The sequence below is a fragment of the Dysidea avara genome, unplaced genomic scaffold (genome assembly GCF_963678975.1).
Source record: "Dysidea avara unplaced genomic scaffold, odDysAvar1.4 SCAFFOLD_228, whole genome shotgun sequence".
NCBI classification, from domain to species: Eukaryota; Metazoa; Porifera; class Demospongiae; order Dictyoceratida; family Dysideidae; genus Dysidea; species Dysidea avara.
In genome coordinates, this window is record NW_027078077.1 from 1 (window position 1) to 13,243 (window position 13,243).

Sequence of the window (13,243 nt, forward strand, 5' to 3'; positions counted from 1 at the left end):
AAAATTGTCACGGGCCTGCTGTTGCCAAGTGAAATTTTCATCACGTAACATATTGAACTGCTAAATGACATGTTTAGTGTAGATATCATACTACTATCCAGATAATTAATTCAATTGGATTTTACTAGCAAATGGCTTTATACACTTAAACACAAAAACTCACCATCTTCCAGTGTCATTACAGTAATGGGTTCACTAAAGGGACCTATTCCTGCTGCAGTAGCTGCTGCTATTCTAAAAGTGTAGTTGTAGCTAGGATGTAACATGTCAACCAACTGTATACGTCCTTCTGAAACCTCATATGTTCTGTTGAAATTCTCTCCCATTGGTGTGATTACTGTTCCATTGTCTAAATATAGTATCTGGGTTTCCATGATAATCACATGGTATATAGTAAGTATGCCATTTTGTTCTTCTAGTGAAGGTTGGTCCCATGACAATGTGATATTACGAGATGTCTCAACAGTTACATTGACATTTAGTGGAGTTTCAGTTGGAGCTGTAACACAATACACATAATTGTGTATAAAACGTATTCTGTCATAACATTAGGCTTGCACAAACATGTGAGATTCTTTCAGATCTGGTCACATATGTTTGCTCTAGTTTTTGTATATAACGGGTGGAAATACAGTACTTACAAATTATAAAAAAATTCCATCAACTAATTGTTTGAGCACTTGTTTTGAAAAGACAAAAACCTTGTGGTATTATCATCAAGGTAATAGGAATCTTTGTGCTTTGTCAGTGCTTCCAAGGAGGCAAAGGAAATGAACATTAGTTAACCTCACGTTGGACATGCGACTCAGTTTTTGCCCACAAGAAGGATCTGTACGACATAACTTATCCAGCATTGGATTTGCCTGCTCAAAGGGAATTTGGTGGTGTAAGTTCTCTATACAAGACTACAGTTCTTCAAGGGACTGTAGTTTATTTGTGTATTTTCACTGACCATTCTTCTGTTAGCACTTTGTAGTGCTGTAGCTTCTAAAACTTTTAGTTTCTATGGTCAAAATTTTGGTTGATTATTCCTTGGTTAACTAGTCAAAAAAGTGCAAACATGCAGCTCTTGTAGATCTGGTCACGTACTAAATTTATATAAATTGCTATAAACCTCCACCAGCAGTTGTATATTCAATGTGCATCAATGACATGTAAACCTGATAGGCATTTAACCAAGCAGGAACTAACTACAACATGACAATAATATGTGGGAGTATTAAGAAAAATGACAATGTTTTGTCGAGTACATCAAAACTAGACAAGGTAAAAATCCATTTTCACGATTATCAATTAAATCAACATTAATGGTGACTGTAAAATTAGAGCACATGAATTGTATCACTTAATTGCAAACTTTTGTGATTGAGTTGGTAGCCTGGTACACAAGAGTTTAGCTAAAAATTGTAAGTCTCACTATTATAATACTGTAGAATTTCTAACAATGATTATAGCCATTTCATAGTTGGTTTTTCTAACAAGTATTTTCATCTTGGCTGGTCTTCACTTTAAATATGCATACAGTTTAGTTATCAAAATACCATGAGTACCCATAACACTTTGAACAAGTGGTTGTAATTAGCTATACTCAATGTATCCAACTACAGGCTTCCAATGCATTGTTGTCATTGTCACGGGCCTTCTGTTGCCAAGTGAAATTTTCATCAGTTAACATACTGAACTGCCAAATGACATGTTTAGTGTAGATATCATACTACTATCCAGATAATTGATTCAATTGCATTTTACTAGCAAATGGTTTTATACAATTAAACACAATTACTCACCATCATCCAGTGTCATTACAGTAATGGGTTCACTAAAGGGACCTATTCCTACTGCAGTAGCTGCTGCTATTCTAACAGTGTAGTTGTAGCTAGGATGTAACATGTCAACCAACTGTATACGTCCTTCTGAAACATTATATGTTCTGTTGAAATTCTCTCCCATTGGTGTGATTACTGTTCCATTGTCTAAATATAGTATCTGGGTTTCCATGATAATCACATGGTATATAGTAAGTATGCCATTTTGTTCTTCTAGTGAAGGTCGGTTCCATGACAATGTGATATTACGAGATGTCTCAACAGTTACATTGACATTTAGTGGAGTTTCAGTTGGAGCTGTAACACAATACACATAATTGTGTATAAAACGTATTCTGTCATAAAATTAGGCTTGTACAAACATGTGAGATTCTTTCAGATCTAGTTACATATGTTTGCTCTAGTTTTTGTATATAACGGGTGGAAATACAGTACTTACAAATTATAAAAAAATTCCATCAACTAATTGTTTGAGCACTTGTTTTGAAAAGACAAAAACCTTGTGGTATCACATTCCATGCCTGGCATTATCATCATTACAGCCACATCTTGGCCACCACCTTTGATTTTAAACCTGACTGTTTGGGGGTTCCACCCTTATTTCACAGCTTGGCTGCTATTGTGGAATAGATATTACTTCCTTTTTGCATGCATAAGCCCCAAAGGGCTTGCTTTTACCTGTCTTGGTTTTTCTTTATTAGCAAATTGGGATAAAAGAGGGTTGCACTTATATTGATTTAATTTTATCATGTATTTGTTGAATGAATGTTCTATTAGGACAACTGTTCTATTAAAGTATCTTGATCTCGCATTATTATACACATAGAAATCTTTGTGCTTTGTCAGTGCTCCCTAGGAGAAAAAGGAAATGAGCATTAGTTTACCTCACGTTGGATGTGCGACTCAGTTTTTTCCCACAAGAAGGATCTGTACAACATAACTTATCCAGCATTGGATTTGTCTGCTCAAAGGGAATTTGGTGGTGTAAGTTCTCTATACAAGACCACAGTTCTTCAAGGAACTGAAGTCTATTTGTGTATTTTCACTGACCATTCTTCTGTTAGCACTTTGTAGTGCTGTAGCTTCTAAAATTTTTAGCTTCTATGGTCAAAATTTCGGTTGACTATTTCTTGGTTAGCTAGTCAAAAAAAGTGCAAACATGCAGCTCTTGTAGATCTGGTCGCCTACAAAATGTATATAAATTGCTATAAACCTCCACCAGCAGTTGTATTTTCAATGTGTATCAATGACATGTAAACCTGATAGGCATTTAACCAAGCAGGAACTAACCACAGCATGACAATATGTGGCAGTATTTAAGAAAAACAACAATATTTTGTCGAGTACATCAAAACCAGACATGGTAAAAATCCATTTTACAGTAGGACCACGATTATCAATTAAATCAACATTAATGGTGACTGCACTATTAGAGCACATGACTTGTTAACTGATGCATCACTTAACTGAAAACCTTAGAGCTGGTAGCCTTGAGTTTAGCTAAAAATTGTAAGTCTCACTATTATAATACCGTAGAATTTCTAACAATGATTATAGCCATTTCATAGTTGGTTTTTCTAACAAGCATTCTCATCTTGGCTGGTCTTCACTTTAAATGTGCATACAGTTTAGTCATCAAAATACCATGAGTGCCCATGACTTGAACAAGTGGTTGTTATTAGCTATACTCAATGTATCCAACTACAGGCTTCCAATGCATTGTTGTCATTGTCACGGGCCTGCTGTTGCCAAGTGAAATTTTCACCACGTAACATACTTATCTAAACCAAAACAGCCAAGCTGTAAAAAAAGAGTGCGGCCCTCAAAAAAGGAAGGATGAAAAAAGATGTGAAATCCAAGGTGACAGCCAAGAAATGGCTGTGATGGTAGGTTGATGGCAAAAATTTCAATTACAGCAATTCAGGTGAATTTGCGTTGCTTCCTCCACTAGGATTCAGCACCAAATTCACCTGAATTGTTGTAATTAAAATTTTTGCCATTAACCTACCATCACAGTCATTTCTTGGCCGCCACCTTGGATTTCACATCTTCTTTCCTCCTGGCCTTTTTGAGGACGCACTCTTTTTTTACAGCTTGGCTGTTTTGGTTTAGATATCACTTCCTTTTGTATTGCAAGCCACAAAGCCGGCCATTAACTGCTTCCTTCTAACTTGTTTTTTTTCTTTTCTGCAGGAATTGTGGAACAAAGGAAGAAATGTTGTGTACAGCTTTTTGTCTGATTAAAAATATTTGTATATTTAACAATGAAAGATAATCATACTGTAGGTAATAAGGCGACTTGTTATACATAACTGAACTGTAGCTGAAACTCCCATTGCTTGTAGCTGAATTCTTTTCAGAGTGACTTGTTTCTAGCTGAACTCTCTACATGGTGGTTGTTTCCAACACATATTTCTACAGGGTGATTTGTTTGTAGCTGATCCCTATAGGGTAACTTGTATCTAGCTGATATCTCTACAGTGTGACTTATTTGTAGCTGATCTCTCTACAGAGTGATTTGTTTGTAGCTGTACTCTCTACATGATGGTTTCTTTGTAGCTGAACTCTCTACAAGGTAACTTCATCTAGCTGATCTTTCTACAGGGTGACTTGTTTGTAGCTGAACTCTCTACATGATGGTTTCTTTGTAGCTGCATTCTCTACAAGGTAACTTCTTCTAGCTGATCTCTCTACAGGGTGACTTGTTTGTAGTTGAACTTTCTACATGATGGTTTCTTTGTAGCTGAACTCTCTACAAGTTATCTTTTCCTACCTGATCTTTCTACAGGGAGATTTATTTGTAGCTGAATTCTCTACAGGGTGGTTTGTTTGCAGCTGAACTCTCTACATGGTGGTTTCTTTGTAGCTGAACTCTCTACAAGGTGACTTCTTATAGCTGAATCAAGACACACGGTAGTGTGTCGTGCGGCCCAAGAAGCCGGCGCGCAACCCCGTGAGTATATTGACAGGAAGAAAGAAAACGCAATTTTCGCACCTCCGTAGCTCTGTGCTGCCTTGATGAAACAAGACAACTTTTGCTGTGCACATTCCCTCCAACTTCAGTACTCCACATTCCAAATTTGAGCGAAATCGCTTCAGGCATTCCTGAGATATTCGACTTCAAAAATTGGCTTAGTTTCTTCGTTTTTTTTTTTTTCTTCTTATTTTTCTTCCTCTTTTCGCACACTTACAAAAACTGCTATAAAACGCGAACGCGTTATCCGATTGCCTTGAAATTTGGCACACAGAAGGGGGGTATAAAGGCGCATCTCTGTACCAACTTTGGCTGGAATACCATAAACAGGCAAAGAGATATGAGCGATTATGCACGAAAAATAACACCAATATGTTGTCACGCCTACAGGGTAAACCGCGTATGGGAAGAAACTGAAAATCGGTGGGTGAATAGGTTAACTATTGAACCTCAAACCTTTTGTGGTTTGAAAGAAATCAAGCTAAAAACCAGGAAGATACAGCGAAAAAATCAACAGTGTGTAACAATTATGCAATCGAGATTAGCAAATTTTTATTATTATTATTATTATTATTATGCTTGCCACGCCTACCAGATAAACCACTTGGGGTAATGCTTTGAAAATCGCTGTACAGATGGAGTTATCATCTTAGAAAGGCTCTTCAATGGTGTAGAAAAATCAGACTTAAAGCCACGGAGTTATAACACGAAATCCAAGTTGGTGTAGCAAGTGCGAGATCGAGATACTCTAATAGAGCAGTCATCCTAATAGAGCAGTCACCCTGAACAGAATTCAAGAGATCAGTTAGAAATAAGTAACCTGTATAGAGATCAGCTACAAACAAATCACCCTGTAGAGAGTTCAGCTACAAACAATTCACCCTGTTCAGACATCAGTTAGAAGAAGTTTTCTTGTAGAGAGTTCAGTTTCAAACAAATCACCCTGTTGAAAGATCAGCTAGAAGATGTCACCTTATAGATAGTTCAGTTACAAAGAAACCACCATGTAGAGAATTCAGCTACAAACTAGTGACCCTGTAGATACATCAGCTAGAAGAAGTTACCTTGTAGAGAGTTCAGCTACAAAGAAACCATTCTGTAAAGAACTCAGCTGCAAACAAATCACCTGTACAGAATTCAGCTACAAACAAATCACCCTGTAGAGAGATCAGCTAGAAGAAGTTACCTTGTTGATAGTTCAGCTACAAACAAATCATCCTGTAGAGAGATCAGCTAGAAGAAGGTACCTTGTAGATAGTTCAGCTACAAACAATTCACCCTGTACAGAGCTCAGTTAAAAGAGGTTTCCTTGTAGAGAGTTCAGCTACAGACAAATCACCCTGTAGAGAGATCAGTTAGAAGAAGTTACCTTGTAGATCGTTCAGCTACAAACAATTCACCCTGTAAAGAGATCAGCTAGAAGAAGTTACCTTGTAGAGAGTTCAGCTACTACAAAGAAACCATCATGTAGAGAATTCAGCCGCAAACAAATCATGTATAGAGAGTTCAGCTACAAACAAATCTCCCTGTAGAGAGATCAGCTAGAAGAAGTTTCCTTGTAGAGAGTTCTGCTACAAACAAATCACCCTGTAGAAAGAGCAGCTAGAAGAAATCACCTTGTAGAGAGTTCAGATTCAAAGAAGCAATCATGTGAGAGTTCAGGTACAAACAAATTGTCCTGTAGAGAGATCAGCTAGAAGAAGTTACCTTGTAGAGAGTTCAGCTACAAAGAAACCATCATGTAGATAGTTCAGGTACAAACAAATCACCCTGTAGAAAGATCAGCTATAGAAGAAATCACCTTGTAGAGAGTTCAGCTACAAAGAAACTATCATGTAGAGAGTTCAACTATAAACAAATCACCCTGTAGAAAGATCAGCTATAGAAGAAATCACCTTGTAGAGAGTTCAGCTACAAAGAAACTATCATGTAGAGAGTTCAGCTACAAACAAATCGGCCTGTAGAGAGATCAGCTAGAAGAAATTACCTTGTAGAGAGTTCAACTACAAAGAAACCATCATGTAGAGAGTTCAGCTGCAAACAAATCACCTGTAGAGAGTTAAGCTACAAACAAATCTCTCTGTAGAGAGATCAGCTAGAAGAAGTCACCTTGCAGGGAGTTCAGTTACAAAGAAATAAACCATGTAGAGAGTTCAGCTGCAAACAAATCACCTGTAGAGAGTTCAGCTAGAAACAAGTCACCCTGTAGAGAGATCAGGTCACCTTGTAGATAGTTCAGCTAGAAAAAATCACATTGTAGTGCTACAAAGAAACTACCATGTAGAGTTCAGCTGCAAACAAATCACCCTGTAGAGAACTCAGCTACAAACAAATCGCCCTGTAGAAAGATTAGCTAGAAGAAGTTACCTTATAGGGAGTTCAGCTATGAACAGATCACCCTGTAGAGAGTTCAGCTACGAACAAATCACCCTGTAGAGAGTTCAGCTACAAACAAATCACCCTGTAGAGAGTTCAGTTACAAAGAAACCACCATGTAGAGAGTTCAGCGGCAAAAAAAATCAATCACTCTGTTGAGAGTTCAACTAGAAGAAGTCACCTTGTAGAGAGTTAAGCTGCAAATAAATCACCCTGTAGAGAATTCAGCTACAAACAAATCACCCTGTAGAAAGATCAGCTAGAAGAAGTTACCTTGTAGAGAGTTCAGCTACAAAGAAACCACCATGTAGAGAGTTCAGCTGCAAACAAATCACCTGTAGAGAGTTCAGCTAGAAACAAGTCACCCTGTAGAGAGATCAGCTAAAAACAAGTCACCCTGTAGAGAGTTCAGCTAGAAGAAGTCACATTGTAGAGAGTTCAGCTACAAAGAAACTACCACGTAGAGAGTTCAGCTGCAAACAAATCATCCTGTAGAGAGTTCAGCTAGAAGAAGTCACCTTTTAGAGAGTTCAGCTACAAAGCAACCACCATGTAAAGAGTTCAGCTGCAAAAAACTCAATCACCTTGTAGAAAGATCGGCTAGAAGAAGTTACCTTGTAGAGAGTTCAGCTACAAAGAAACCACCATGTAGAGAGTTCAGCTGCAAACAAATCACCTGTAGAGAGTTCAGCTAGAAACAAGTCACCCTGTAGAGAGTTCAGCTAGAAGAAGTCACATTGTAGAGAGTTCAGCTACAATGAAACTCCCATGTAGAGAGTTCAGCTGCAAACAAATCACCCTGTAGAGAACTCAGCTACAAACAAATATGCAGTGTAAAAAGATCAGCTAGAAGAAGTTACCTTGTAGAGAGTTCAGCTACAATGAAACCACCATGTAGAGAGTTCAGCTACAAACAAATCACCTGTAGAGAGTTCAGCTACAAACAAATCACCCTGTAGAGAGATCAGCTAGAAGAAGTCACCTTGTAGAGAGTTCAGCTATAAAGAAACCACCATGTAGAGAATTCAGCTGCAAGCAAACATCCTGTAGAGAACTCAGCTACAAGCAAATCGCCCTGTAGAAAGATCAGCTAGAAGAAGTTACCTTGTAGGGATTTCAGCTACAAACAAATCACCCTGTAGAGAGTTCAGCTGCAAAGAAACCATTTTGTAAAGAGCTCAGCTGCGAACAAATCACCTGTACAGAATTCAACTACGAACAAATCACCCTGTAGAGAGATCAGCTAGAAGAAGTTACCTTGTAGATAGTTCAACTACAAACAAATCTCCCTGTAGAGAGATCAGCTAGAAGAAATTACCTTGTAGAGAGTTCAGCTACAAAGAAACCACCATGTAGAGAGTTCAGCTGCAAAGAAATCACCCTGTAGAAAATTCTGCCAGAAACAAATTGCCCTGTAGAAAGATCAGTTAGAAGAAGTTACCTTTTAGAGAGTTCAGCTACAAAGAAACCATTCTGTAAAGAGCTCAGCTGCAAACAAATCACCTATACAGAATTCAGCTACAAACACATCACCCTGTAGAGAGATCAGATAGAAGAAGTTACCTTGTAGATCGTTCAGCTACAAACAATTCACCCTGTAGAGAGAGCAATTAGAAGAAGTCACCTTGTAGAGTGTTCAGTTACAAAGAAACCACCATGGAGATTTCTGTAATCAATATAATATTATGTGACCGGATTTGCGAAAAGGGGTCTTCCACACACATCCAATTCCGTAACCGTTGGAGACCATAACTCAGTGTTCAAGTAACATATTAACCTGAAAATTTCACCACGTATTCAGCTATAGTGGTGCTCACCACTGCCCAAATATCAAGGCAATAGCTCTTTCCAATCTGAAGTTATCAATTGTCAAAGTTGGCAAATTGGATGTGTGTGGAAGACCCCTTTTCGCAAATTCGGTCACATATGTATTATACAGTATATATAATTTGTACATTTACTGATAAAATATTTAAAGTACATCTACTTCATCTTTTCTTCTTCCTGTAGTAAAGAAAAAAACATAGGTTAAAAAAGTCCCAAAGCTGGCCATAGGCCGGCTTTGGGGTATACAAATACAAAAAGAAATGAAATCTAATCCAAAACAGCCAAGCTGTAAAAAAAGTGTGCGGCCCTCAGAAAGGCTATGGTGAAAAAAGATGTGAAATCCAAGGTGGCGGCCAAGAAATGGCTGTGATGGTAGGTTAATGGTAAAAATTTTAATAATGACAATTTAGGTAAATTTTGTGAAGCGGCACAAAAATTCACCTGAATTGTCGTTATTAAAATTTTTACCATTAACCTACCATCACAGCCATTTCTTGGCCGCCACCTTGGATTTCACATCTTTTTTCACCATAGCCTTTCTGAGGGCCGCACACTTTTTTTACAGCTTGGCTGTTTTGGATTAGATTATCTACACAGTGATCTTTTCATAGCTGAACTCTCTACAGGGTGGTTTATTTGTAGCTGAACCCTCTACAAGATGATCTGTTTCAACTCTCTACAGGGTGGTTTGTTTATAGCTGAACTATCTACAAGATGATTTGTTTCTAGCTTATCTCTCTATAGGGTAACTTGTTTGTAGCTGAACTCTCTACAGGATGGTTTCTTTGTAGCTGATCTCTCTACAGGGTGACTTGTTTATAGCTGAACTCTCTACAAAGTGATTTGTTGCAGCTGAACTCTCTACAGGGTGGTTTTTTGTAGTTGAACTCTCTACAAGGTGACTTCTTCTAGCTGATCTCTCTACTGGGTGACTTGTGTCTAGTTGTACACTCTACAAGATGATTTGTTTGTAGCTGAACTCTCTGCAGAGTGATTTATTTGTAGCTGAACTCTCTACAGGATGGTTTCTTTGTAGCCGAACTCTCTACAGGATGGTTCCTTTGTAGCTGATGTCTCTACAGGTGGTTTGTTTCTAGCTGATCTCTCTACAGGATGGTTTCTTTGTAGTTGAACTCTGTACAGGGTGATTTTTTCTAGCTGAACTCTCTCTAGGGTGATCACTTCACAGCTGAACCCTCTACAAGGTGGCTTCTTCTATCTGATCTCTCTACAGTGTGATTTATTTGTAGCTGAACTCTCTACAAGGTGACGTTTTCTAGCTGAGCTATCTCTTGTTTTTAGCTGATCTCTCTGCAGAGTAACTTGTTAGTAAAGCCGAAGTCTTTACATGGTGGATTTTGGTTGTTAAACTCTCTGCATGAAGACTTGTTTGTAGCATAACTTCTATAGAGTGAATTGTTTGTAGCTGAACTCTCTACAGAGTGCATGACTTGTTTATAGCTGAACTCTCTTCAGTGTTACTTGTAATGTTCTGAATCACTACAGCAATATATTTGTAGCTGAACTCTCTATAGGGTGACTTGCTTCTTGCTTAACGGTTTATAAGATTAATTGTTTGCACCTGAACTCCCTACAGAATAACTTCTAATGTAATAGAATTCTATAATGGAGTAAATAAATTAGCTAAATGCTCTATTAGGGTGACTGTTCTATTAGAGTATCTCAATCTTGCATTTGCTACACGGAGTTGGCTTTCGAATTATAACTCAGTGGTTTGTAATCCGATTCTTCTGTAGTACTGCAAGGACTTTCTATGAAGATTATTCTAGCTATTCACCGATTTTCAACTCATTGCTCTAAGCAGTTTGCCTAGTAGATGTAAAAACTAATACATTTTTATTAATAAAAATCGATCGTGTAATTGTGACACAGGTTGGGTTTTGTGCCATATTATTATTATTATTACTAGGATCGCGTCACATACAACCAAGTACATACACCAACGTGACAGCCCCCTGGTGAGGCTATTAGGTGATAAAGACACAATCCCCAGTAGTGACAGATACAACACTATAGTGGCATCGTAACTAAAGGCCACCAGTAGCTAAGTGCCAGTACATCATTGGTGTGGTAATGGCACAGTGATATGTACACAGTATATGTATACAACACATACAGGAAAGAACTATACATTATTGCAGTATTGTATGCAGCAATACATTATAGGCAACATCACCAGATAAAAATTATTAGCCAATATACAGCACAGTATATCAACATCAACTAGAGCTAAGTAAGGTTCATCAGTGATGTAGCAATGGTGCACAACTTGCAGGAGATAGCTACACAATACTGTAGGAGTATGCAAGCCAGATGAACCAGATAAAGGAAGACAGCCAAGCCAGTCAGAGCCTAGTAGTTAGGCCAGGTAAAGGTAATATAGATTAAGCAAGTATTGAATTGCCTGACACCAACAGTTCGCCATGCCAGCTGCACAAGACAAGATTGTTTACTTGTATTTTATATCTAATCAAAAACAGCCAAGCTGTAAACTAAGGTGCGGCCCCTAAAAAGGCCAAGGTGAAAAAAGATGTGAAATCCAAGGTGGCGGCCAAGAAATGGCTGTGATGGTAGGTTAATGGTAAAAATTTTAATAACGACAATTCAGGTGAATTTTGTGCCAAGACCAAGCAGCACCAAATTCGCCTGAATTGTCGTTATTAAAATTTTTACCATTAACCTACCATCACAGCCATTTCTTGGCCGCCACCTTGGATTTCACATCTTTTTTCACCTTGGCCTTTTTAGGGGCTGCACCTTTTTTACAGCTTGGCTGTTTTTGATTAGATATCACTTCTTTTTGTATTTGTATACCCCAAAGCTGGCCATAGGCTGGCTTTGGGGCTTTTTTAACCTATCCTATTTCTTTACCACAGGAAGAATACAAAGACAGAGCAGATTTTTAAAACTTCAACTGTTTTTTGATTTTATCAGTAATTATATAAATATATTTATTACATGTCTATTATTCCTTACTGGATAACTTGTTCGCAGCTGATCTTTCTACTAAGGGACTTGAAATGTAGCTAAACTCTCTACAGGTTGATTTTTTTTTGTAGCTGCACTCTCTACAGGGTGATTTGTTTGCATCTGAACTCTCTACAGGGTGATTTGTTTGTAGAAGAACTCTCTACAGGATAGTTTCTTTGTCACTGAACTCTCTACAAGGTGACTTGTTTCTAGCTGGCTCTCTACAAGATGACTTCCTTTAGCTGATTTCTCTACAAGGTGACTTGTATCTAGCTGAACTATCTACAGGATGATCTGTTTGTAACTGAAATCTCTACAGGGTGACTTGTTTCTAGCTGATCTCTCTATAAGGTAACTTATTTCTAGCTGAACTCTCTACAGAGTGGGTTCTTTGTAGCTGAACTCTCTACAAGATCACTTCTTCTAGCTGATCTCTCTATAAGGTGACCTGATCTCTCTGTAGGGTGACTTTTATCTAGCTGAACACTCTACAGGGTGATTTGTCTGTAGCTGAACTCTCTACAGGGTAATTTATTTGCAGCTGAACTCTATGCAGAATGATTTGTTTGTAGCTGAACTCTCTACAGGATGGTTTCTTTGTAGCTGAACTCTCTACAAGGTGACTTGCGTCTAGCTGATCTCTCTACAGGATGACTTGTATAACTGAACTCTCTACAGGGTGATCTGTTCATAGCTGAACTCTCTGGGTGATTTGTTTGTAGCTGAACTCTCTACAGGATGGTTTCTTTGTAGCTGGTCTCTACAAGGCGACTTGCGTCTAGCTGATCTCTCTACAAGGTGACTTCTCCTACTACAGGGTGACTTGTATCTATAGTTGAACTATCTACAGGATGATGATCTGTTTGTAGCTGAATTCTCTACAGGATGACTTGTTTCTACATATAGCCGATGTCTGTATAGGGTAACTAGTTTCTAGTTGAACTCTCTACAGAGTGGGTTCTTTGTTGCTGAACTCTCTACAAGGTGACTTCTTCTAGCTGACCTCTCTATAGGGTAACCTGATGTCTCTGCAGGGTGACTGTTATCTTGCTGAACACTCTACAGGGTGATTTGTTTGTATCAAAACTATCTATAGGGTGATTTTTTTATACCTGAACTTTCTACAGGGTGATTTGTTTGTAGCTGAACTCTCTACAGGGTGATCTGATCTCTCTACAGGGGGTGATTTGTTTGTAACTGATATCTCTACGGGTAGATTTGTTTGTAAGTGAACTCTCTACAAGGTGAT

General features: G+C 38.2%; 1 protein-coding gene across 1 annotated transcript in view; it reads right to left on the minus strand.

Annotated features, from left to right (window-relative positions):
- Nucleotides 1-163: 163 nt before the first annotated feature.
- Nucleotides 164-13,243, minus strand: part of LOC136246179 (receptor-type tyrosine-protein phosphatase delta-like) — a gene marked incomplete at its 3' end in the record, with an annotated part of 46,339 nt that continues 33,259 nt past the window's right edge. Inside the window, exons 7-8 of the mRNA XM_066037625.1 lie at nt 1,788-2,123; nt 164-499 (exon numbers count right to left, since the gene is read on the minus strand). Of these exons, the coding sequence (XP_065893697.1) occupies nt 164-499; nt 1,788-2,123 (672 nt within the window). The remainder of the gene's footprint in view (nt 500-1,787; nt 2,124-13,243) is intronic.